At 47.5% G+C, this 25992-nt stretch overlaps 3 protein-coding genes across 3 annotated transcripts; all 3 read left to right on the forward strand.

The window, feature by feature from the left end:
- The first annotated feature begins 1281 nt into the window (after window positions 1-1281).
- LOC124470841 (metabotropic glutamate receptor 2-like) lies at window positions 1282-11822 on the forward strand. The gene is made up of 4 exons (XM_047024998.1): window positions 1282-2069; window positions 3993-5056; window positions 9624-9801; window positions 11373-11822. The coding sequence occupies exons 1-4, from the start codon at window positions 1364-1366 to the stop codon at window positions 11444-11446; spliced, it is 2022 nt and encodes a 673-aa protein (XP_046880954.1). The 5' UTR covers window positions 1282-1363; the 3' UTR covers window positions 11447-11822.
- Window positions 11823-13326: 1504 nt separating this feature from the next.
- Window positions 13327-19617, forward strand: parp3 (poly (ADP-ribose) polymerase family, member 3). Its single transcript, XM_047024999.1, is given in 12 exon segments — window positions 13327-13545; window positions 14407-14604; window positions 14704-14829; window positions 14920-15049; window positions 15052-15098; window positions 15978-16116; window positions 16757-16998; window positions 17137-17295; window positions 17397-17483; window positions 17695-17872; window positions 18149-18292; window positions 18530-19617. Coding segments are annotated over 11 exon segments (1599 nt in total). The 5' UTR covers window positions 13327-13545; window positions 14407-14427; the 3' UTR covers window positions 18700-19617.
- A 3678-nt stretch (window positions 19618-23295) lies between these two features.
- On the forward strand, window positions 23296-24603 carry gpr61l (G protein-coupled receptor 61-like). The gene has a single exon (XM_047026482.1). The coding sequence runs from the start codon at window positions 23296-23298 to the stop codon at window positions 24601-24603; it is 1308 nt and encodes a 435-aa protein (XP_046882438.1).
- The last annotated feature ends 1389 nt before the right edge of the window (window positions 24604-25992 follow it).

Raw genomic sequence — 25992 nt, forward strand, 5'->3', positions numbered from 1 at the left:
GACAGAGTAGACCTGCCCATCATGTGAGTGTTTGTGCATGCGCGTGTGTGTGTTTGTGAGAGAGTATCTGTATATTGCTGATATATACATTAAGCTTGCATACAGAAGCTTGCAATCATAACAAACACTTCCTGGCTGTGCTTGGTGGGGATCGAGACGTCAATTGCAGCTCTGTCGCTATCGACAACACGCTGCCATCGGAGTAGGATCGAAGTCGCTGCGGTGCATCCAATTAGCGTTCGTCTGAAGCTTCTATTTCTGGACTGCTCTGGAAAGTTTGAAGCAGGGGCGTCGTTAGAGCCTTTTTACTGGGGCACGTGCCCCAGTATAAATCTGCTGTGCCCCAGTAAAATCTAAAGTTAGAGTTTTAACAATTTACTTTATTAGTCAGTGCATTAATTTAGATTGATAATCCCGGAAAAAATAAAATGCAGTATCCCAATCAACGCTTGTTAAATCAAAGCAGTTTAACCGAAAACACAAACCGATGCTGGCAACTCTGTGACCTTGAACACTTTTCAGACAAACTGTCTTAAATGGTGAGATCTTTCTTTTTTTGGGATTGCTTGCTCTTTTTATTTCTCTCCCAAAGCACAGATCTGTGGTTCAGCATATTTATAATAATAAAACATTCTACATTCTTGCGTCATTCTACTAAAACACCAGATACTGTAACATATTTCTGTAGTTGATTGATGGACCGTGTTGACAGGTTGGCTGATCCGATATGACAGGTTGGGGGTAAAGCTACACAGGCAAGCTGCCCCCGAAGCCTATTTCAACCCCAGGAACTAGTCATGTGATCGGAAGAAGATCTGATGTACAAAGAAGTACAAATGTACAGTATATCTACATTGATATAATATGTTTTGTGAATGGTGTCAGTGCAGTTTGTTATCAGTTTTCTCTCAGTGAAATATTAGAACAGTGTGCTGTCTTTCTTTACTTGCTTTGATAAAACAACAACCCTCATCAAACAACAGTCATAACCATGCTCTCTCTCTCTCTCTCTTTCCCTCTCTCTTTCCCTCTCTCCATCTCTCTACCTCTCTCTCCCTCTCTCTTTCCCTCTGTCAATCTCTTTCTCTACTACTCTCACTATCTTTCTGTATTTTTTCTCACTGCTTCTCTTTCCTCCCTCCCTCCCTCCCTCCCTCCCTCCCTCCCTCCCTCCCTCCCTCCCTCCCTCCCTCCCTCCCTCCCTCCCTCCCTCCCCCCCCCCCCCCCCCAGGTGGCCAACCTCCTCCGCCTCTTCCAGATCCCTCAGATCAGCTACGCCTCCACCAGCGCCAAGCTGAGCGACAAGACCCGCTACGACTACTTCGCCCGCACAGTCCCCCCGGACTTCTACCAGGCCAAGGCCATGGCGGAGATCCTGCGCTACTTCAACTGGACCTACGTGTCCACCGTGGCCTCGGAGGGCGACTACGGCGAGACGGGCATCGACGCCTTCCAGCAGGAGGCCCGTGCCCGGCAGATCTGCATCGCCACGTCCGCCAAGGTCAGCCGCTCCATGAGCCGCTGGAGCTACGAGGGGGTCATCCGCTCGCTGCAGCAGAAGTCCAACGCCAAGGTGGTCATCCTGTTCACCCGCAGCGAGGATGCCAGGGAGCTGCTGGTGGCGGCCAACCGCATGAACGTGAGCTTCATCTGGGTGGCGAGCGACGGCTGGGGGGCGCAGGAGAGCGTGGTGAGAGGTAGCGAGGCGGTGGCCGACGGGGCCTTCACCATCGAGCTGGCGTCTTACCCCATCCCTCAGTTCAACGACTACTTCACCAGCCTCAACCCCTACAACAACACTCGCAACCCCTGGTTCAGGGAATTCTGGGAGAACCGCTTCCAGTGCAGCCTGCACGACCTGGGCTGTGGCAAGCACTCGCTGAAGGATGGCCTGTTTGAACCCGAGTCCAAGATCATGTTTGTGGTGAACGCAGTGTACGCCATGGCCCATGCCCTCCACAACATGAGACAAGCGCTCTGCCCCAACTCCACCAAGGTGTGTGAGGCACTGAAACCTGGAAACGGACGCAAGTTCTACAGAGACTTCATCCTGAAGGCTAAGTTCGACGGTAGGTGGTTTGAAAAGAACGTAAAACTTTTGCGTTGAGTTATGCAGTTACAGATAGTGGCTGTTCGACCAATCTGGGTTCGAATCCGGCCCAGGTTTTATACTAATTACTGCCCCCTCAACAAAAAAAAGCCTGTTCAAACTGTTTAGATAATAGTTAAAAAATATCTGATTCGAACTGGTCAATATCATCAGCTCTGTGAAATCTTTAGGACCTTCCTTTCCCTATCCCTATAATCTTTTAATCCTTTTCACCCAGAGTTTTAACAAAACAGAATCACTCCAGGTTGTCTTCTCGTATATTCTACCTACCTAAGTACCATATTCACCGATAAGTATAATTACAGCACATCAACTCAGAAGTATTGTAGCAGTAGCTGCTATTACACCGGCTCACAGGGAGATATGGAAACCGTCCAACACTAATCCCAGTTGTTTTAATGCTGTTGGTGTAGATAGCAGCTTGTAAGGATTCATGCTGCTGGTGTAGATAACAGTTTATAATGATTCAATTTACCAAAATGAAACATCCATTTTCAGCCTCAAGCTTCCAAGCTTGTTTTTTGTTACGCATCTAACTCAGAGTGTGGGAAGTGATTTGAAAATGCCAGATAAGGATCATAGGAACACTCTCATCCGTGCACACGCATGACTGCATCATACAGGTGCTGCCAGAGATAGCTGTGAACTGTAAAAGAGCGATTATATAGAAACATTCGCTTCAACAAAATGTTGATAACACACCCTTACCGACTGAACCCTATCCCTAAATGGAATTTTTGATCGTCTGTTCTAGAGGGTGTTGATGAGGAGGGAACGTTGGGTGGGTAGGATGGGTGGGGGAGGGAGGGAGGGCGGATTAGGATGGGGGTGTTTGTAGTCCATGAAGCGCTGCTTCAGTCCATCTATCTATCTCAAGCATCCGTGTTAGTGAGATGAGCTCCGGAGGGGAGGTCCTGTCGGTTGGGATTGAGGTGGATTACAAGCCCCTCGTCTCCCAATGCCCTTGAGGATATGGACATGGTCACAGAGAAGGCAGAACAGCTGGGGAGGATCACAAATCACTTGTGATGCACTTTGAAACCCGCTTCAGTTTTAAGCGAGACATGTTCTCTGTGTAGCAGCTACTTACACGCCGTCTGGGCGTGCATTCAATTAACGTGTTGCCAAATCTGGGACATGTATAAAGGGTATTTTAGTGTGCTTATGCCTACTGTATATAGGCATATATTGTATACATATATTGTATGTAAAATAACAAATAACATGCAGTATATTATACCAGGAGCACTCTTTTTAATACACATCAATTCATTTAATTGACATTGTCTCGACTCTAAACCCTCAGTAGATGGATCTAGAATATAAACATTTCCAACCAATGAAGACTGTCTTGGAGATTTTTCTTCCAGGTCAAGTACAATGAGATTGTGTCTGCCAAGAAGCCTGGCTTCAATTATGTAAATGTGATGTTCACATCTGTGTCCAATATAGCAGCCTCTGCTCATTTCGATGTAAAGGAAATAGAATTTTGTTGAGATATTCTGATTGATTCAAAAATATACAATGAAGTGAAAAGAAAGAAAGGAAATCCTCCTCATATCATCACATGCATATTCTGAACACTCAGTATCTAGGGAAGGAAAACACAATCAACTGAAAAGTCTAAAACGAATGAGTCTACCGAGGTGATAACCCTTTTTTTCTCCCCTCTCCTCCTCCCTCTGTCTCCTCCCCCCTCCTCCTCCCTCTCGTCCTGTCTCCTCCCCTCTCCTCCTCCCCTCTCCTCCTCCCCTCTCCTCCCCCCCATCTTCCTGTCTCCTTCCCTCTCCTCCTTCCCTCTCCTTCTCCCCTCTCCTCCTCCCTCTCTTCCTGTCTCCTCCTCCCTCTCTTCCTCCCTCTCTTCCTGTCTCCTCCATCCCAGCACCCTTCCGCCCTGCCGACACGGAAAACGTTGTTCGTTTCGACGGCTTCGGTGACAGTCTGGGCCGGTACAACATCTTCCACTACCACCGAGAAGACAGCCGCTTTGTCTATCGCAAGGTGGGCTACTGGGCCCAGATCCTGACCCTGAACACCAGCCTAATACCCTGGGTGGGAACAGGGCTGCCCACCTCCCAGTGCAGCGACCCATGCCGGAAGAACGAGGTAAAGAGCATGCAGCCCGGAGAGGTGTGCTGCTGGATCTGCATCCCCTGCCAGTCCTACCAGTACCTGCTGGACGAGTTCACCTGCGCCGACTGCAGCTTCGGTCAGTGGCCCCTGGCCAACCTGACGGGCTGCTACAACCTGCCGGAAGAGTACATACGCTGGGAGGACGCCTGGGCGATCGGGCCGGTCATCATCTCCTGCCTGGGCATGCTCTGCACGCTCTTCATCATCGGCCTCTTCCTCAAACACAACGAGACTCCCGTGGTGAAAGCCAGCGGGCGCGAGCTCTCCTACATCCTACTGCTGGGGGTGCTCATGTGCTACAGCATGACCTTCATCTACATCGCCAAGCCGTCCGCGGCCGTGTGCACGCTGCGCCGCCTGGGCCTGGGCACCTCCTTCGCCGTGTGCTACTCCGCTCTCCTCACCAAGACCAACCGCATCGCCCGCATCTTCAGCGGGGTGAAGGACGGAGCCCAGCGGCCCAGGCTCATCAGCCCCGCCTCCCAGGTGGCCATCTGCGGGGCGCTGATCTCCTGCCAGCTGGTGGTGGTGGTGGTGTGGCTCCTGGTGGAGGCTCCGGGCGTCCGGAAGGAGGTGAGCCCCGAGAGGAGGGACGTGGTCACGCTCAAATGCAACAGCAAGGACTCCAGCATGCTGCTGTCGCTCACCTACAACTGCATCCTCATCATCCTCTGCACCGTCTACGCCTTCAAGACCAGGAAGTGTCCGGAGAACTTCAACGAGGCCAAGTTCATCGGGTTCACCATGTACACCACCTGCATCATCTGGCTGGCCTTCCAGCCCATCTTCTACGTGACCGCCAGCGACTACAGGGTGAGTTACTTAGGAAGAGGGTCTCTGGTCTTTTTTATATTTGTATTATTTTTCATGTTGCCGTTTTCATGCTTCATTGGCTAGAGACAGTTCATGTTCAGGGCAGAGGGGGGAGGGAGGGGGGGGGGAGAGAGAGAGGGGGAAGAGAGAGAGAGGGGGAGGCCATGCAGCAAAGGTCCCGGGCCAGATTCGAACCCAGGCTGCCGAGGTTAGGCCTCGGCCCACTCACTATGTATAAGCCAAAACAAAGAAACCAAACTCTCTCTTTCACATGACTTAGCACTGCTTTCTTTTTTACACTTATTCTTTGACTATTTAATAGTGTTTCTGGTAGTTAGTTACCAGACCAAAATAACCACTCTTGAATTTCGCTGCATTCCTCCATTTTTTATCATTTTTTAAATACACAAGCTTACACAAGCTTCTTTTTAAGTTGGGCTTCTTTTCCGTGACAGTTCATCAAGATGCATCTCAGACACCCCCACCGCTTGGGGAACAAAAGAAAGGTGGTTGTTGTGTCCCTATAGTGGCAGTCAGACAATATGAGCTTAGTGAATCCTCTCTTTCCCAGCACCTGGCAGTGAGTTGAGATGACAGATATCAAATTCCTTTGATCGACTGTCTTCACCCATGATAAAAGCAGCCACTCTCTTTTCATGTGTTTGAGAAATCTGTTCCAGTTGAGAACAAACGCGATGGGAAGATCCTATCCTGCCAATTGCCGGGCTTGAATAGGTGGAACAGAAGAAAGCAAGTTGTTGACTTGATCACAATCACACGTAGCATACCCTAAACATCCCCTAAAATTCCCTAAACGCAATTCCTCTTGGAGGATTAATAGCATGGTTTCATCTGAACCTTGTGTGTGCAAGTCGTTCCTCTGACAGGAACAGTACTAATAGGATTACAGATGCCGGAAAACATTCAAAAGTTTTTATTATACAGCCAAATAATAATAAAAAGAAAAATAATAGTAAATGGCTCATTATTTTCTTGTTACCATAACGACGTGTTCATCGCGAGGAATGTGGTCTCAAGAACACGTGTAACGTACTAAACAGGTCCGTGCACATGTATGTACACATGTATGTTCTGGAGAACTTTTATCATGCTGTGTGGAGCTACGCAGATGGGTTAGTTCAGGGTCAAACTGGATCTGTTTAACCCAGAGAGAGATCCAGAGATCCTGGGTTCCTGGGTTGTTTGATCCCCCGAGGGTCTCCTCTGAGTGCTTGGAGAGAGGGGGTAGAGGGGGTGTGGGGGAAGGTGGGGGGGGACTTACCTCTGCAGACACAGAACATGAGTGGAGGGGTAGGGGGGGTAGCCAGGAGAAAGCAGCCAGGGACAGGATGTTCCTTCCTGTTTGTCCGCGTGCGTAGCTGTGTGGACTGGAGTGTGAAAGAGAGGGACGCGTGGTTCCAGCTGTGCCCATGCGCTGGGGGACCGTGGGGGGGGCCCTGGGGGGCCCTGCCTCCGGGGCCCCACGGGCAAGACGAGGGGGGTAGGGAGGGCATCTGAGCGGGGGATTATAGCATCTCGACACAGCTCTCTGACCCAGCAGAAATCACCTATGGAACAATGGGAGTGACACGACGGGTCAACCGAATTTCATTTCTTATTTATATTTTTTTTAAATGACTTTTTTATACATACTGTGAAGGGACATTTTTGGGCTGTGTTACCCTAGTTGAACACTCATTCTTAGAATATTCTCACAGTTCTGAGACTTTTGAACTTTCTGTTAGAATAATCACAGATTAATTTGCATGTTGTCTGGGATGAATTGTTAAAGCTAACAAAATATGATTCACTGAAGCATGAACGGCACATTTGATTATTTAATAAAATATTAAAGATTCTTCATACCCGGGGGGGGGGGGGGGGGGGGGGGGGGGAGAGAAGCTCTGCTTTACTAACCTTCATGAAAAACAAGTGTTTGCCATCTTATTCCAGCAGCAGATGAAACATCTCTAGTGGAGCACCTTGTCACCTTGTGAAAACCCATCAGGGAATGATTACGAAACATTTACACACAAACAAAGACACGCACGCTACCGCACTCAGAGCCGTGGTCTAGACCGTGTCAGACCTCCCGCTGGTTTGAGTCCAGACCTCTGCTCTACATCTCCAGGCACTATCCTCTACTCTCCACAAGAACCATCTACTGCATTATTGAAACCACTTAGTGCCTCATTCCTATGCAACACTGTCATCGTTCCTGTGTTGCTGAACACTATTCTAGCACAGAACACTGGACACTATTCTAGAACACAGAACACTGGACACTATTCTACAAGACAGAGCATTGGACACAATTCTAGAACACAGAGCATTGGACACTATTCTAGAACACTGGACACTATTCTATAACACAGAACATTGGGCACTATTCCAGAACACAGAGCACTGGACACAATTCTAGAACACTGGGCACTATTCTAGAACACAGAGCACTGGACACTATTCTAGAACACAGAACACTGGACACTATTCTAGAACACATAGCACTGGACACTATTCTAGAACGCAGAACACTGGACACTATTCTAGAACACAGAGCACTGGACACTATTCTAGAACACAGAGCACTGGACACTATTCTAGAACGCAGAACACTGGACACTATTCTAGAACACAGAGCACTGGACACTATTCTAGAACACAGAACACTGGACACTATTCTGGAACACAGAACACTGGACACTTCTAGAACAAAGAGCACTGGACACTTCTAGAACAAAGAGCACTGGACACTATTCTAGAACACAGAGCACTGGATACTTCTAGAACAAAGAGCACTGGCCACTATTCTAGAACACAGAACACTGGACACGTCTAGAACAAAGAGCACTGGACACTATTCTAGAACACAGAACACTGGACACTTCTAGAACACAGAGCACTGGACACTATTCTAGAACATAGAACACTGGACACTTCTAGAACACAGAGCAGAGGGTCTTCATGCCCGTCGGTGATGCTGGACCATCTTTTGTTAATTTTAAGAGATTTTGTTTTGATTTTGAGAGTGTGCTCAACGCTTACACCGACATGAGTCTCTCAGTAGACTCATCATGCAAGCTGTTACATCCAGTTCTGTTTACGTTTCAGTTGAAGTTTAGATTTACCTTTTGCAATCACATAAGGATCACAGCTCACACTTTAGAGAAGGGCTCCTGTGCAGGACACATGTACAGAGTTGGTACTGTGGCGTTGAGGAGAACGAGGCCAGTGGTCTGATCAGGTCCGGTCGTGTCCCAAGTAAAGTGTTTACAGATCAGCCCTCCATGACCACCTAATGCTAATATTGAAATTAGTATTCATAGAGATGGAGAAACACAGCTGCTGTTTCTGGCAAAATTATTGCCGGGGGTTTTCTGGCAAGATGCATACAGTTCCCATCATGCAACATTGAGACGCACATACTGTGACAGTCATTTTGTAAAAAATGAAAGACAAATATCTTCGGATTGAAATCTGATGACATGTAAACGCATGTGGACGGATGGAGGGAGGGGAGGTAGAGAGGGAGGAAGGGAGGGGGATGGAGAGAGAGAGAGGGATGGAGAGAGGGAGGGATGGAGAGAGGGAGGGATGGATGGAGAGGGATGGAGAGAGGGAGGGATGGAGAGAGGGAGGGATGGATGGAGAGGGATGGAGAGAGGGAGGGATGGAGAGAGGGAGGGATGGAGAGAGGGAGGGATGGAGAGAGGGAGGGATGGATGGAGAGGGATGGAGAGAGGGAGGGATGGAAAGAGGGAGGGATGGATGGAGAGGGAGAGGGATGGAGAGAGGGAGGGATGGAGAGAGGGAGGGATGGATGGAGAGGGATGGAGAGAGGGAGGGATGGAGAGAGGGAGGGATGGAGAGGGGAGGGATGGAGAGAGGGAGAGGGATGGAGAGAGGGAGGGATGGAGAAAGGGAAGGATGGATGGAGAGGGAGAGGGATGGAGAGAGGGAGGGATGGAGAGAGGGAGGGATGATGGAGAGGGATGGAGAGAGGGAGGGATGGAGAGAGGGAGGGATGGATGGAGAGGCGGGCGGGGGGTGAAGTGAGCTAAGGATGAGATGAGGAATTGACAGGCAAATAAAAATCTCGTTTACACCACCCTCAGAAGTATGCTGGCAGCATCAACGCAATCTTACTTTGTTGCAGAGAAAGTCTAAATGCTGGATTATAATACTGACATTAGGTTTACAGCAAACAGGTTAATTATAAAAGGAAATTAAGGGCCCATTTGAAAGCTGTAAGGAGCAGTATTAATGATCCCTCTTTTAAACTGTTCTAATATCTGTCATCTAATATCGTGGCTCCGCCATGGAACCTCCCTGTGTTTTCAGAGGGTTGTGCTGTCTTCTTGTGGTGCATGTGAGGTACACTATTAACCCTTTAAAAACGTTCTCTTCCTTTCCAACCCATATGCCCTTTCTCCCCTTCACCTCTCCTCCTCCCCTCCACCTTTACACTCCTACACTCCTACCTCCCTTCACCCTCCTCCCCTACCCGTAACCCCATCACCCTCCCCCACTCCTCCCCCTCTCTTCCCCACCACCCTTCCCCCCCCAGGTGCAGACCACCACCATGTGTATCTCGGTCAGCCTAAGTGGCTCAGTGGTGCTGGGCTGCCTGTTCACCCCCAAGGTCCACATCATCCTGTTCCAGCCCCAGAAGAACATCACCACCCTCAGGGTGCCCACCACTCGTTTCAGCGTCACCACCGGCCCCGGTTCCAGCTTCTCTCAAGGTACCCCCACACAGCCGGCCTGCATGCTCCACACAGCCGGCCTGCATGCTCCACACAGCCGGCCTGCATCCTCCACACAGCCGGCCTGCATGCTCCACACAGCCAGCCTGCATCCTCCAAACAGCCAGCCTGCATGCTCCACACAGCCAGCCTGCATCCTCCACACAGCCAGCCTGCATGCTCCACACAGCCGGCCTGCATCCTCCACACAGCCGGCCTGCATCCTCCACACAGCCAGCCTGCATCCTCCACACAGCCGGCCTGCATCCTCCACACAGCCGGCCTGCATCCTCCACACAGCCGGCCTGCATGCTCCACACAGCCAGCCTGCATCCTCCAAACAGCCAGCCTGCATGCTCCACACAGCCAGCCTGCATCCTCCACACAGCCAGCCTGCATGCTCCACACAGCCGGCCTGCATCCTCCACACAGCCGGCCTGCATCCTCCACACAGCCAGCCTGCATCCTCCACACAGCCGGCCTGCATCCTCCACACAGCCAGCCTGCATCCTCCACACAGCCGGCCTGCATCCTCCACACAGCCGGCCTGCATCCTCCACACAGCCGGCCTGCATCCTCCACACAGCCAGCCTGCATCCTCCACACAGCCGGCCCGTCTCAGCGCAATCCTCAGCATCGTCAGAATAGTCTCTCATCATGTCCTAACTGGACACGGGCGTCTGACTATACCCTTGGATACTCCCTGTCCACACTGAACCCGTCAAACTCACTTCTGTTACGTTGTGTAAACTGACCACGTTCCTACGACACAGAGTGCTACAGACGGGATAGTCCGACGCTCGCTTCCAGTTAGGAGACGGTGTCAGAAGTTACATGGAAGAGTTATTGGTTTCCAAATGAGTGAACCAGGAGAATACTGGTCTGATTCAGGGGTGCTGTGTGGCTGTACCTCCCCGAGACCACACCTCTTGTATGAGTCGCAATACCAGGGGGTTCAGCCCTGGTCCTCAGGGGCCACCGTCCTGCATGTTTTAGACGTGTCCCTCCTCCAGCACATCTGATTGAAATTAACCATCATTACCAGGCTTCCAGAGAGCTTGATAAGAGCCCATTCATTAGTATCAGGTGTGTAGGAGCAGGGAATCATGTTTTAGAACATATAGAACATGCAGGATGGCAAACCCTGATGACGAGGGCTGAAGGCCCCCTGCTATATGCTAACACCTGTGCTTGAGTCGCCTGTGCTTGAGTCGCCTGTGTTTGAGTCACCTGTGCTTGAGTCGCCTGTGCTTGAGTCGCCTGTGCTTGAGTCGCCTGTGTTTGATTCGCCTGTGTTTGAGTTGCCTGTGCTTGAGTCACCTGTGTTTGAGTCACCTGTGTTTGAGTCACCTGTGCTTGAGTCGCCTGTGTTTGAGTCGCCTGTGTTTGAGTCGCCTGTGTTTGAGTCACCTGTGTTTGAGTCACCTGTGCTTGAGTCGCCTGTGCTTGAGTCGCCTGTGCTTGAGTCGCCTGTGTTTGAGTCGCCTGTGTTTGAGTCGCCTGTGTTTGAGTCGCCTGTGTTTGAGTCGCCTGTGAATAATCACCAGACTAAACCTGTTCTGTTGTTGCAGTGTCGGCTGCCAACATTGTGCCAACGGTGTGTAACGGCCGGGAGGTGGTGGACTCCACCACTTCCTCCTTATGAGCAGGAAGGAGGCTCCGCCTGTCAAGCGTGGTACACTTCCACTGAGCTCTATAATCACTAGTCAAGAATCAGGTGTTTCAGATATTAGGAGGTCACACAGAACACCGTCCTGATTCCGTGGTCCTCTGAGTGCTGTGAGTACAATGTCCCGATTCTAGTTTTTTTGTTCTCTGACTAGTAGTGGTTTTGAAAAAGAGATGCCAATTAAAATTCAGTATAGCCTTTTTTATTGACCATTCTACTTGCGACATGGATTAAATAATAGTAAATCTGTTAAATGTAATATATACAAGATGTTTTTCATGTAGATTTTGGTGAACCGGTTTGTGTTTTTCTTGTAATTATTGTAAATAAAATGTGTTTTTTATTAATATGGAAACTACCAGTGGTTTGACTGTTTTTTCACAAAACGAAGAGACACCGATGTAAGTTAAGCATAGAATCTTCTATAGATGCTTTCAACTCTAACAACATACACAAACGGTACAGCACATGTGGTTGTTACGGCCCAAACTCTCAACCGAAATCATGACAGCTTCTGTGTTCCAGTTGCATGGATACACACTCTGTCATCGACTCCTTGTTTGCTTGAATCACAGTGGGGAAAGGTAAATTAGACTTGTGACATTTAATTACTGAATACCATCACCCTGGAGCCTTCTGCATATGTAGCTAACCATCTGAATTCCTTCCAAGTGGTTCACATTCTCTAAACGGTTGGCCTTTTCAAGCATTTAACAACATGACATTTCAAGATGATCCAAATTCACTGTCTTCGATTGTCCTAGACACAGCTGATGAGAACATGCTAGAACATTTCATACTTACCTGTTATTCATTGTCTGCACTTGTGGCAGACTTTGTTTGGGCAAAAGGAAATAACATAAATGTACATTCTGAACAAATACCTTAACAGGGGAGTATGAATTTGATAGTCATATTATAAACCCCATCAAAACACTGGGTTAAATATGATTCATCAGTTCGTTTTTACACCACAGAAAACAAGTGCAATACAGTACCAAGCATCACACTATGATAATATAACCTTCCAAAATCCTTCTAGGATACACACACACATAAAAAAATGTTTGGAAACTAGGGTAAGTGGGAGTCAGATGGCTGAGCGGTGAGAGAGTCGGGCTGGTAATCAAAAGGTTGCCGGATCGATTCCCCGCCGTGCCAAATGACGTTGTGTCCTTGGGCAAGGCACTTCACCCTACTCCCCTTAGGGGGAATGTCCCTGTACTTACTGTAAGTCGCTCTGGATAAGAGCGTCTGCTAAATGACTAAATGTAAATGTATGTGGACGGCTCAATGCTTCCACGGTCGCACCTCTGATGCAACAATGACATCTCGTGGACTTAGTGGGCAACAACATCAAAATAATGCAGATGTGACTTGAATGAAAATACATTAGCATTAGTTTATTACTGTAATATTTGTACCAATATTACAAACTCTATAAACAAGAATCTAGCTTATAGAGGACATTAAATATACAGCAAATTTCAAACGGCCCTCAACACTCTCATTTATATCTATATATCTATTCATTATTATATGTACGGTAGGTTAGAAATACAAATGGTTAAACCAAGAATTTCACTACAGGTCGAACTGTGGATGGTTATGTGACCAATAAACTCGAATTGAATTTAACTGTAATGTAGCCAATATTTCATGTCATATGACAAAGTATGACTACATACAGGATTTTTAATGACCTTTTTTAATTGTATATGTAATAGGCTATGAATAATAGGCTATGGTCTGAATTAAAGTCTCAGACCAAATGAAGTTGTTAGAATTGGCACCATAGACATTTAGCACGATCAGCTCTTTGTTCGAAACGAGATTTGATTGGAGTTGTGTTCCGGGTTTGAACACACCCAGAAGTACTTCGAGTATCCGCCTTGTGCATCGTTTAAATTTCATAGGGAATACCTCTTCAATTTGGTTATGACTTTGTGTTCGTGACCAAACTAGTTTCAGTCTTGGTAACTCAGTGCGTGTTTCTGCTCGAGTCTCTTGACAGCTGACAGCTCGTGCAGAGTGGCTGTCACTGCACAAGCACCTAATCGGTTGCGCAGATAAAAGTGAGTAATTTGTTTTTAAATAGTTCTTGCGTGCGGTGTCAGTTGTTTAAAGGGTATTTTTCAGTAAGATATGTAAGCATACTGCGGACCAAGCTGACGATTAGTTGGACATTGAGCCACAATCAGATGTCGAGCAGATTGCTAGCAATGGTGCCAAAATTATAGTTAAAACATAAGTAACATTGCGTGTTGCTTTAAAGTAACATCTGAATAGACCTAGTAATATTCACATAAAGCTAACACTCCTGAAAACGTTTACTTATACGAGGCTATGGATGATTGCTTGCATGCTGCTATGTTGTGCAGTGTAATATTAGCTATCTAGCAAAAGTAGCTAGCTGGGAGGCCCTGAACACGTTAGGATATGCGAGAAAAGAGACGACCTTTGCAGTTGATATCGACTTGCAACGGCTTTATTAGCGTAAAATATACGATTAGAACCCATGAAGAGTCCTAGATTTCTTCTAACATAATTTCTTCCGATTTTAAGATGCCTGTTAGTGATCACATATCAGGTCTGTCTTCGTCATGATTGGTCATTTCAAGCGGCCGCTTCGTCTGTAAAAGTTGAACTGTTTCCAACACCTGCGCTCCGCACACACCACATGTTATCTGCATGCAGCGTGTCATGTAACTTGCAAGTCAGGGCTGTCCAGGTAAAGTGCCTTGAGTGGCCGTGTACAGTGTTGTCCTGCAGGCTGTCTGGCACTACAGCATCAGAGGCGATAGCAGGCATGCCCGAGCTTGCCCCATGACGTGAGCTCCCACAACTCAGATGGAAGAAAGCCGGGGCGTAAATTTCATTATACTCTTTTAGTTTTGCTAAATCTTTCATGAGAGAACACTACCGTGCGTTTGCAGGAGGGTAATTACAGAGGGAAGATGGCGCCGAAGAGACGGGCAGCGGCATCTGCCAAGAAGACAGGGGCTAAAAAGGTGAAGCAGGAGGAACCAGAGAAACCCAAAGACGCCTTCACCTCAGCCAAGGAGGCCCTGAAGGCTGCAGGACCCCAGGTGAAGGCCAAGAAGATTGACCAACACTGCAATGTTGAAGGAGAGGTGAGATAAAGATGTGAAGATGCAGCGGTTAGCCTACATAGGAACCAGCCGGGCCGCACTTTTTCAGATTGTCGTGTGTTGCGGTTTGTCATTCAACAGATCTACGAGGATTATGACTGTATGCTGAACCAGACCAATATCGGTCACAACAACAACAAGTTTTACGTCATTCAAGTCATCTTATCAGATTCCCAGTACTATTGTTGGACCCGATGGGGGAGAGTGGTAAGATTTGAAATGATTTGCCTACAGGTAGCCAATAGTATTATATTGTCTTTAACTATTATAAACCATTTTTTTCCTCTTTACTGCCAGGGCGAATCGGGACAGTCCAACCTGTCTAAACTACCCAACGCAGAATCATCCGTCAAAATGTTTGAGAAAAAGTTTAAAGAGAAAACGAAGAACAACTGGAGTGACCGTGATAATTTCCAGTCCCATCCTGGAAGTACACCCTGATTGAAGTGGACGGGGATGAGGATGCAGAGGTCAAGGTAACTGAACGTTCTGGAAAGCCGAGGGAGTCATGTCATGTGACAGGAAATAGGAAGAAGGGCAGTTATAGATGGATCTGTACCAAAAACGGTAAAAAAAAATAATATTTTTAAATAATTTAAAAGCATTTTGGTTTCATACCGTAGCACCACCCTAGAAACTACAAGCCTCATTACACAGAATATAGAGATGCCTAAAGTACACGCATCTTTCACTGGAGCAGAAGGGGGACTACAGGTAGGCCTTTACTCATGTTTAAAAACACTTGAAGTTGAAGTACTGACTACATTTATTCACTCAAGTTAAAGAAGTGGGCTCTTATGAAGTACTGTAATCAGAAAAATCTACTTAAGTACAGTAATAAAGTATTTGTACTTGAAGCATACTAGAAAACTAAGAAGCTTCCTTGTCATTCATGGCCACCTTTCTGTACTGCAAGTGCAGTGTTTCCCCTACCATTATATTAGGGGGGCCCCCGCCACCCCAACGCCCCCCCTGGAAGGTCAAGTATTTTATATATATATATATATATATAGCGACAGATCACAAAATAGGTAATCTAAGGTTACTTTTCATATAAAACAGGTCTATAGCTTGCTCTTTTATTAAACAAACTAAATGGCCTTATGTTATTTATCTTATTTACACGACGGCATGTCATTTCTGTCTCTACATGGTCAGTCCCACGCCCCCCCTCCCCTGTATACCTAGGGGAAACACTGAAGTGACATGTGTCTCCATAGCAACAGTAACTGCCATTCTTTCTATTTCATGAAACACAAGAGGGTAGTCATGTTGTTATCACACTTGGTGGTCATGTTTATGGAGCTTTCACACAAACTTCCATGTCAAACGTATTTCCTGTGGTTCTGGTACAGGTGGATACTGTCGATGGTGCAGCTGTAGCGGTCAGCAGGAACGTCCTTCCATGCACCCTGGACCAACCCACTCAGAAACTCATCGACCTCATTTTCAGCAATGACATGTTCAAAGAAGCCATGGAGATCATGAACCTGGGTGGGTCTCAGTAACAGTCAGTTGGATTCTTTCAGCTCCTTGAAAGAAATGTACTAATGTCTTAAGTGTTCCTGTCAGTCAGTGTACTGTAGGTTCAGGTGGGTAGGTTAGGTTAGTGAACACAAGCTCTGTAATATTACCTGTTGCACTGGTTTGATGTTGGCACTGCTAAGCTTTAGGAATGCAAGTGTGAGATGGTGATGGTGTGATTCCCACAGCTCTCTGGCAGTCCGACTCAATCCAGTCAAGTTCAAGGTTCCATCTATGATCCAACTGACAATGAGAGATAATGTCAGGTGATAAAAGGTCACTAAAAACCACATTTCTGTCTAATGTACATCTTTATTTCCTGCGGGGTTCTTCCGTGTAGATTTGGATGTTCGTGCAGTCGATAGGATTATGACAAGCCTAATCAACATTGAGCTAGCAATGTAGACTACGTTGTTCTGTCCTTGACAAGGTTCTTAAGAAGAGTTTTTACGTTTCTTAAAATCAGTTTGGCAGAGAATTCATCCACTAAGTGTCCCATCGCTTTCCGTTCGTCTGGTTGTGTATGTGTGTTTGTCTGATTGTGTGTGTGCCCGGCTGGTTGTGTGTGTGTGTGTGTGTGTGTGTGTGTGTGTGTGTGTATGGGAAACAGACGTCAAGAAGATGCCACTGGGGAATCTGAGCAAATTGCAAATCGCCAAGGGCTTCGAGGTGTTGGAGGAGATCGAGGCGGCCTTAACCAGCAGCGGCAGGTCTCGTCCAAAGAGATCGTCCAACGTGCTGGAGGAGCTCTCGTCCAAGTTCTACACCACCATCCCACACAACTTTGGCCGCCACAGACCAACCCCCATCGACATGATGGAGATACTAGAGAAGAAGAAGGAAATGCTTCTGGTGAGACCCTCCTGGCTCACGTTTTAGCTGATTTGCCAGAGAAAATCCCAAAGACTCGGGAGTACATCTCGCCTGCGAGAGTGTGGGTGTGGTCGTTTGTGAGCGTCATGTCTGTTTTGCCTCTGCTGCCCCCTGCAGGTGCTGGCGGACATCGAAGTTGCCCAGAAACTGAAGGCAGAGACGGAGAAGGCCCAGGAGGAGATGAAGGTGGAGACTGTTCCCCACCCTCTGAACCAGAACTACGACTCCCTCAAGTGCAGACTCAGCTTACTAGGCCGAGACACTCACGAGTTTAAGGTAGCGTCACTCTACACCCAGCTCTAGAATCCAGTAAACATGGAGTGTGTGTGTGTGTGTGTAAAGAGTACACACCCCCTGTTGTGTTTTCTTATTTGAAGGTCATTAAGACATACCTTGATGTCACAGCGGACACAGACCGAAAACCTGTTATCATTGATGTCTGGGAGGTGGACCGTGAGAGCGAGGTGGGTCAAACAACAGCATGTCAGTTAGAAAGAGCAGCTCCAATATCAGTCTTCTGCACCTCAGGACTTGGTGTTCCAGTAGGTTCACACCACACAGCAGATGCCTTCGGAGCCTTGGAGCCATCCCGTTCACTCAGTTTTTAAAAGCCTTACATCAGCGGCTTGTTTTAACCCGTGTTAACAACGTAGCCCGTGTCTCCACGGCTCCTAGGCGGAGCGCTTCAGGGCGAACGACAGCCTGGACAACCGCCGCCTGCTGTGGCACGGCACCAACGTGGCGGTGGTGGCGGCCATCTTGAAGAGCGGTCTGAGGATTATGCCGCACTCCGGCGGCCGTGTCGGCAGAGGGATCTACTTCGCCTCGGAGAACTGCAAGTCAGTGGGATACGGTGAGACGCCCTTTACCCCCAAATGCTCCAGTCAGTCCCTTTACCCCTTCCTCCAAACGCCCCAGTCAGTCAGTTAGCCAGTCAGTGAGACTGTACTGGGTGTGCCATCTTGAGATCTTGTCCCTTCGATAATGTAACAGAATATACGTAAATACACTATGTATACACACACAGTGAATATACTGTATATTGTGCATCTATGATGATGAGATGTAGATGATATCTACGAGAAAGTCTGGCTGTAGTTTCAGCGTCTGTTGCGTGTGTTCTCCACAGTGAGCACCTGTAAAGGGACAGGAGTGATGTTCCTGAATGAAGTGATCCTGGGGAAGGAGCACCACATCACGTATGATAACAGCTCCCTCAGGAAAGCTCCGCAAGGCTACCACAGTGTTGTGGCCCGGGGCAGCGTGGAACCAGGTAGAGTACACACTCAACTCAGTACACAACCTACACTTGGACTTGTCATCGCTCTTTCAGTGGGTATTCATGAATGATCTGAATTTGAAATCTGTCATGATTTGGGGGGACTCCTGTGTTATAGATCCACACCCAGTTTGGTGTGAGTTCTTTGAGGGGCGGAGGGGGGAAAACTGATGTCCTGGGTAAGAAGCGTGGTGCAGATGTGTGGTAAACACGTGTGTGTGTGTCTTACAGACCCCTCTAAGGATGTCTCCATCACCCTGGATGGTAAGAAGGTGATGGTGCCCCAGGGACCCCCCATAGAGCAGCCCCAGTTCTCCGGCAGCTCCTTCGATAACAGCGAGTACCTCATCTACAACGAGAACCAGTGTCGCATTCGATACCTGCTGGAACTCAAGATCTAGCTGGCAGGACTCAGGCTGAGGGGATGAGATCCTCCTCTCTGCTCGACGACACACGGTACAGATTACGCCGTTAGAATCTCCCACTGCCTCTCCCTCCCAAACCCAACCAAAGTGTCCTGAATGTTTAGAAGACGTTTCCCTGTGCCTTTTTCCCGCTCTCCTGGAAGGGCTTGTTTCTCTCCTCACAGATATTTCTCATGTGTGTGTGTGTCACAGTATCTGCTGTCAGATTGTACCGCACCACGTGTGTGTGTGTCACAGTATCTGCTGTCAGATTGTACCGCACCACGTGTGTGTCACAGTATCTGCTGTCAGATTGTACCGCACCACACGTGTGTGTGTGTGTGTGTATGCATATGTACACAGTACCTATGTTTAAGAAACATTCTTCAAGGCCTCTCAATATTGAATCTGTCAACTGTCACATAACGGTTGTGCTTATTTTGCTCGCTGCACTGTCAGCCCTGCTCCTGTATATTAGCTGTATAACAGCTTAGTCTTGAGTTGACGCTACTGCAATTTCCACTGGCTTGAGGGATATACTGTATAATAACCAAAATGTTGTCTATGCACGATGAATAATATTCTATACATGACTGTATAGTGTGAAGTACGTAACGTAGAAGGTTGACCTCCACACAGTATGTATAAACTGTATGCCTTTAAGTTTTTCTTTTTGGAAGTGTATGAAGGATGTTTCTGCTATTAACCGTATGCAAGGCCCTGAAAGTGTCTGTTAGTGTGCTGCAGTGTCATGTAGCCTGGGTCATTTCTCTGTCCTTAGGACCTGTGTTTAGAGCTGGGAAACACTTCCCTGCCTCCCCAGCAGAGGGCGTCTGCATTAGTGAGCTAGAGATTGAGGATGTTGGACGCAAATCCCTTATTATGCAAAACATTAAAGACAACAATTATACTACAGTCAGTGTCATGTTGTTTATTTTAAATGTATTTGAATTGATTATTTTAACCTGTGAGTATTGTAATGCAGTCACATACTGATCACTGTGTTACTTTGCTACATGTCAGTGTCATTTATCTCACCTCAGTTTTCATTTAAAACGCAAATTACATGTTTCATATTAGCCTTCAAACAGTCGCCATGGTTATCGTGATGGCATGGCCTGTGAAAGCCATGGAGGGAAGATGAGATCTGTTGCCTACATCAGGGGTTTTCAACCGGGGGTCCGTGGCGGCATTGCAGGGGTCCACGGCCCCCTGGTGGTCTGCGGCGGCATTGCAGGGGTCCCGCGACACAAGCCTATGTTGATCAGTCCACCATTGATTTTTTTTCAAATATAAATTTGCTACCCAGATTTTTCTAGATTTGTTTGAGTTTTTCTTTTTTTAATATATATATTATTAGTGTTCAGAATCTCACATACACATTTACATTTTTCAGATTTTATGTATATTGTTTGAGGTTTTTAAGTAGATATTTCTAGATTTGTTTGAGGTTTTTAAATAAAAGCAACATGGAAAACCAAATGTTAAAACTTCCTTCTATCCACATGCAGGCACACACACACGTAGGCACACACGCGCAGGCACATCAGTGGGCCGTGGATTACTTTCTAGTAAGGATGGTGGTCCCTGGGACAAAACCAGTTGAAAACCCCTGGCTTACATGACTGACATGTCAACTCAGAACACGTGCCATCCATGTGCATGTTTTTATTCTCTCGTTGTATGACTGTTTAGCCTGTGTTCTGCACCTCTCTTTCACCAACCGTCTCTGGAGGAGGGGTCACTGAATAGCTTCTACCAAGGTTTCTTCCATTTTTTCCTCAAATTAGTTTTAACTTGTTGTTTTTTCCTTGTCTTGCTTGAGGGTTTAGCTTGGTTGAGGTGCAGTTCTATGGGCGTAAAGCTCTCTGACAAAATACACAAAAGGGCTATATAAATAAGACTTGATATACACAGGCGTCGGTGATGACAGTCCTGTAGAAGTGTGCATCAAGAATCCCCGATACTCATCTAGGCTGTAGGATCAGGGTCACTGATATTAACATGCAGGTAGGCATCATCTGCAAGTGTTCCATCCATAATACCTGCACTCCGAACATCACCTCCTGTAGATAGAAACTAGGGATGATTGCCAAGGCAACCATCAACAGAATGTACAAGTCTCTTGTCTCACTTGGTGTGCACTAGGACCCAGAGCAGAGCTGTTTCTGGAGAAGACACAGAGGAGTGAGTGTCTGTTTGAGGGGGGAGAAAATGATCACACAGAACACAATGTGTGACAGTCACAGCTATACACAGGACAGGACAGCGATGGAGTGAAAGGAGGAGGAGGGATGAAGCGAGAGAGAGGGAGAGAGAGAGAGACAGAGAGGGAGAGACAGTGAGAGAGAGGGAGAGACAGAGAGGGAGAGACAGTGAGAGAGAGAGAGAGAGAGAGAGAGAGAGAGAGAGGGAGAGAGGGAAAGAAAGAGAGAGAGAGATAGAGAGGGAGGGAGAGACAGTGAGAGAGAGGGAGAGAGAGAACCCACATTAGATGGAAGGCAAAGCTCCGTCCTGTGTGCGTCCTTCAGGGATAAACACCGTCTTCCCTGAGTGACCGTCTGAGTTGTAACCAAACTCAGGCAGGTGCTCACCACAGCAGACCTGGACTGTCGCATGGCCAAAGCAGCCGTCGAACCTTTGGTGATCGCTGGAAAGACGACCGAAACCTTGATATTTATTCTTGGACCTCATCTGGACAGCTCCCTGGACCCTTACGCAGGGACACCTGCAGGGCTCAGTGGAGGAGGACTTCCTAAAGACACCTGAGTTCTGAAGCGTTACCCAGTTGGAGCTTAACTGTTGTTTTTAGGGGGGCTGGAGGGCTCGTGTATGGACTTTACTAGGTGCGACATCATACACCTTAGGATAGCTGCCTCTTTCAGACTTCTACTGGAGTCTGCTGGAGTCTACTGGAGTCTACTGAACTGTAAAATGGGTAGGTCATACTAAACGCTTTCATCCTTTCATCGTCATTTCATCCAAATCTCCCATGCTAACCCCTTTGACCATTTAATCCAAAACACCCATGCTAACCCCTTTGGTCATTTAATCCAAAACACACATGCTAACCCCTTTGGTCATTTCATCCAAAACGCACATGCTAACCCCTTTGGTCATTTCATTCAAAACACACATACTAACCCCTTTGGTCATTTCATCCAAAACACACATACTAACCCCTTTGGTCATTTCATCCAAAAAACACATGCTAACCCCTTTGGTCATTTCATTCAAAACACACATGCTAACCCCTTTGGTCATTTCATCCAAAACACACACGCTAACCCCTTTGGTCATTTTATCCAAAACACACATGCTCACCCCTTTGGTCATTTCATCCAAATCACCCATGCTAACACCTTTGATAATTTCATCCAAAACACACATGCTCACCCCTTTGGTCATTTCATCCAAATCACCCATGCTAACCCCTTTGGTCATTTTATCCAAAACACACATGCTCACCCCTTTGGTCATTTCATCCAAATCACCCATGCTAACACCTTTGATCATTTCATCCAAAACACACATGCTAACCCCTTTGGTCATTTCATCCAAATCACACATGCTAACCCCTTTGGTCATTTCATCCAAAACACACACGCTAACCCCTTTGGTCATTTCATCCAAAACACACATGCTAACCCCTTTGGTCATTTTATCCAAAACACACATGCTAACCCCTTTGATCATTTCATCCAAAACACACACAAACCCCTTTGGTCCTTTCATCCAAAACAGACATGCTAACCCATTTGGTTATTTACTCCAAACACACATGCTAACCCCTTTGGTCTTTTCATCCAAAACACACATACTAACCCCTTTGGTCATTTACCCAAAAACACACACGCTAACACCTTTGGTCCGAGAATCGAACCGGAAACCTTCTGATTGGTAGCTGCATTCCCTAACCACTAAACCATCTCACACACATAACCTATGGTTTATCCACAAAAAAAGTATGATTACTTTTGATTATTGCTGTACTTGTTTCGAATAACCCTAACCACTTTACCATAAAATATGTGCACGAAAATAAGATATTGTTTGCTTTAGTGAGTGATTATTTGTGATGGCACAGAAAAAGGAGGGCATTTGTGTAACTGCATCTACGATAATCCCTGTTATTGGATTATTGCCTTAAACACTAATAAATTAAAAATATTTTATTTTTGTGGTGTTGTATTTATATAGATTATCCATGTGTACACATATTCCATCAATACGGCATATGTGAACATTTTTTTATGTAAAAGCACTTTCACTGTCAGTTATAAAGTCATGTGACTGGTGGTTTCCAAATATGGTCATATCCTCCTTCTTTAATGGATCTCAAGCGATATACAGGTCACAGATTTAGCCTGTGCCAGACAAGTACTGCATTAAAACCATTAGAGGAGATTTTCCATAAAAAGGGACAATGTGATATATCCCATCATCCTTTGGCATATTCAGCTTTTTATCTGTCAACAAACCCACTCGTTTAAACTTTGTGCTTTGACTTGTTTGGACAGGGAGCCTCCAGTGTGATAGCCGCCTCCTGAGTGGAAAATGGGGGATTCTTGAGTGACCAATCGTGTTTAAACCATGGAAAAGTCTGGTCAGATGTTCGCCTCTCCACCCAATCACACGTCTCGTGGCCTCCCCACCAGCCAATGGGGACCTCATCCCACCGTCCCAGGAGAAGTGGGCGTGGTCACCAGCTCCCAGTCAGAGATCAAGGACCTAATTGGTTTATTCTTTATGGTGACCCTGAACCTCATCGCCCTATTGGCCAACGCAGGAGTCATGGTGGCCATTGCCCGCGCCCCTCACTTGAAAAGGTTTGCCTTTGTGTGCCACCTGTGTGCCGTGGACATGCTGTGTGCCATCCTGCTCATGCCCCTGGGCATCCTCACCAGCTCCCCCTACTTTGGCACGGTGGTGTTCACCGTGCTGGAGTGTCAGGTCTACATCTTCCTCAACGTCTTCCTCACCTGCGCCTCCATCCTCACGGTCACGGCCATCAGCGTGGAGCGCTACTTCTACATCGTGCACCCCATGCGCTACGAGATGAAGATGAGCATCAACCTGGCCATGGGGGTCATGCTCCTCATCTGGGTCAAATCCATCCTGCTAGCCCTGGTGCCCCTTTACGGCTGGCCGGCCTATGGGCCCCAGAGCTCCATCGCCGCGTCGCACTGCTCCCTCCACTGGAGCCACGGCCGGCTGCGTCGTCTGTTCGCCGTCCTCTTCAGCGTGGTGTGTTTCCTGTTCCCCGCCCTGGTCATCTTCACCGTGTACGGCAGCGTGTATAAGGTGGCGCGCTCCGCCGCTCTGCAGCAAGCCCCTGGTTCTGCCTGGGCCACCTCCACCTCCTCCTCCTCCTCGGGCAACCCCACCAAGCGGCGCTCGGACTCCATCAACAGCCAGACCACCATCATCACCGCGGGACGCAACCTGCCCCAAAGACTGTCCCCGGAGCGGGCCTTCAGTGGGGGCAAGGCCGCCCTCACCCTGGTGGTCATTGTGGGCCAGTTCCTGCTCTGCTGGCTGCCTTACTTCATCTTCCACCTGCACCTGTCGTTCGGAGCCTCGCGGCAGAGCCCGGGCGACGTGGAAGAAGCCGTCACCTGGCTGGCCTACTCCTCCTTCGCCGTCAACCCCTTTTTCTATGGCATGCTTAACAGGCAGATCCGGGAGGAGCTGGTGAAGTTCCGGCGCTGCTGCGGCTCCTCGCGGCCCGTGGAGCTGGGCGCGTCCGGCCAGGAGGGCTCCCTGCAGGAGAACTTCCTCCAGTTCCTCCAGAAGACCGGCTGCTCCACCTCCAGCCCCAGGAACAGCCTGGAGCAGGGGGCCAGGGTCCCGGTGCAGGAGGCCAGGGTGCCGGGACAGATTCCGGAGGAACCTGGCTAGGATCCGGCCAGAACTGCAGCGGACAGGAGATCAGACAGCGTGACTCGCATGCTGTGTTGTTGTAGCAAATGAGACTTGTTATATACTGTACCACTGTATGGACTACAGCAAGGGTGTTCAATCCTGGTCCTCAGGGTCCACTGTTCTGTATGTTCTAGATGTTTCCATGCTCCAACACACCTGATTCAAATTAATGGATTGTTATCAAGCTCTGTGGAAGCCTGGTAATAACCCATTCATCTAAATCAGGTGTGCTGGAGCAGGGAAACCTCTAGATTCTAGAACATTCAGGACGGTGACCCTGAGGACCAGGATTGAACACCCCTGGATGACAGGATCAATAACTAGCAGCACTGACCTCAGCTGAGATGCTTGTATGGAGGAGCTGGTGGATCTAGGTATTACCTTACATGGTATTCACTTCCTCAACTCTATCCTCTGGTGTTTAGCTGTCACAGTTTCAGGTTGCATGAACTGGATATTCTTACCTTATCAACCGTTTGAGTCCAAGGTAATTTTTGAACTTGAACTTTTGCAGCTCTTCCATACATCCAAACATTTCCTGTACAGTATGCCAAATAAAACAGTACACTGTGGGTGTTTTTTGTCAATATGATTTGAATTGAGTGCTTTTGTAACGTCATAATGTCAATTGTAGAATTCTATGTTTTTTTTATAAGTTAACTTCTGTAACCACATGTATTTGCCTGTGTCTCTTCGGAACACAAATACTGTATGCTGGTTGGTGTAAATCTCTCTGTTTATACCAACCAGTTCTGTTTATAATAATGTTTGTTTCTGTCATATTAATAAAGTGAATTAAATGAAGTGATGAGGTGTAGGAATGTTTACTATTATATTCACAGATTAGTACAGTACACAAAGGCAAAATCTGTATGTTCTTCAGGCATCTTTAATGTCTTTAATCTTTAATTTAATCTCTTAATGTGTATGGACATAATGGTTTTCTTCTGTGGTGTGCATGTGTGTACATAATGGTCTTCTTCTGTGGTGTGCATGTGTGTACATAATGGTCTTCTTCTGTGGTGTGCATGTGGTGGTTAGTGTTCCTGCCGAGAGTAGTGGATCACGTTGGTTAGGGGACTTATTAACACACAACACAAGAGTCAACATAAAAGGATATCATTAGTCATGGGATGACCATTGCAGAGAGATGCAAAGCACACAAATCCATACACAAACAGCACGAGGGTCTTGATTAACAAACAGAATCTACGTTTTTCTAAAATCATGTTTATTTTTCAATCCAGGAGGGCGGTTTCAGATTTGCCATCCTGTGGGCTCGCAGAAACATCTGGAAGACCAGGTGGGACACAGGGTTCCTGAACCCCGCTCTCCAATCCCTTGAACGAGGGTGGAGCAGAGAGA

Source organism: Hypomesus transpacificus, chromosome 9 (assembly GCF_021917145.1).
Source record: "Hypomesus transpacificus isolate Combined female chromosome 9, fHypTra1, whole genome shotgun sequence".
NCBI lineage: Eukaryota > Metazoa > Chordata > Actinopteri > Osmeriformes > Osmeridae > Hypomesus > Hypomesus transpacificus.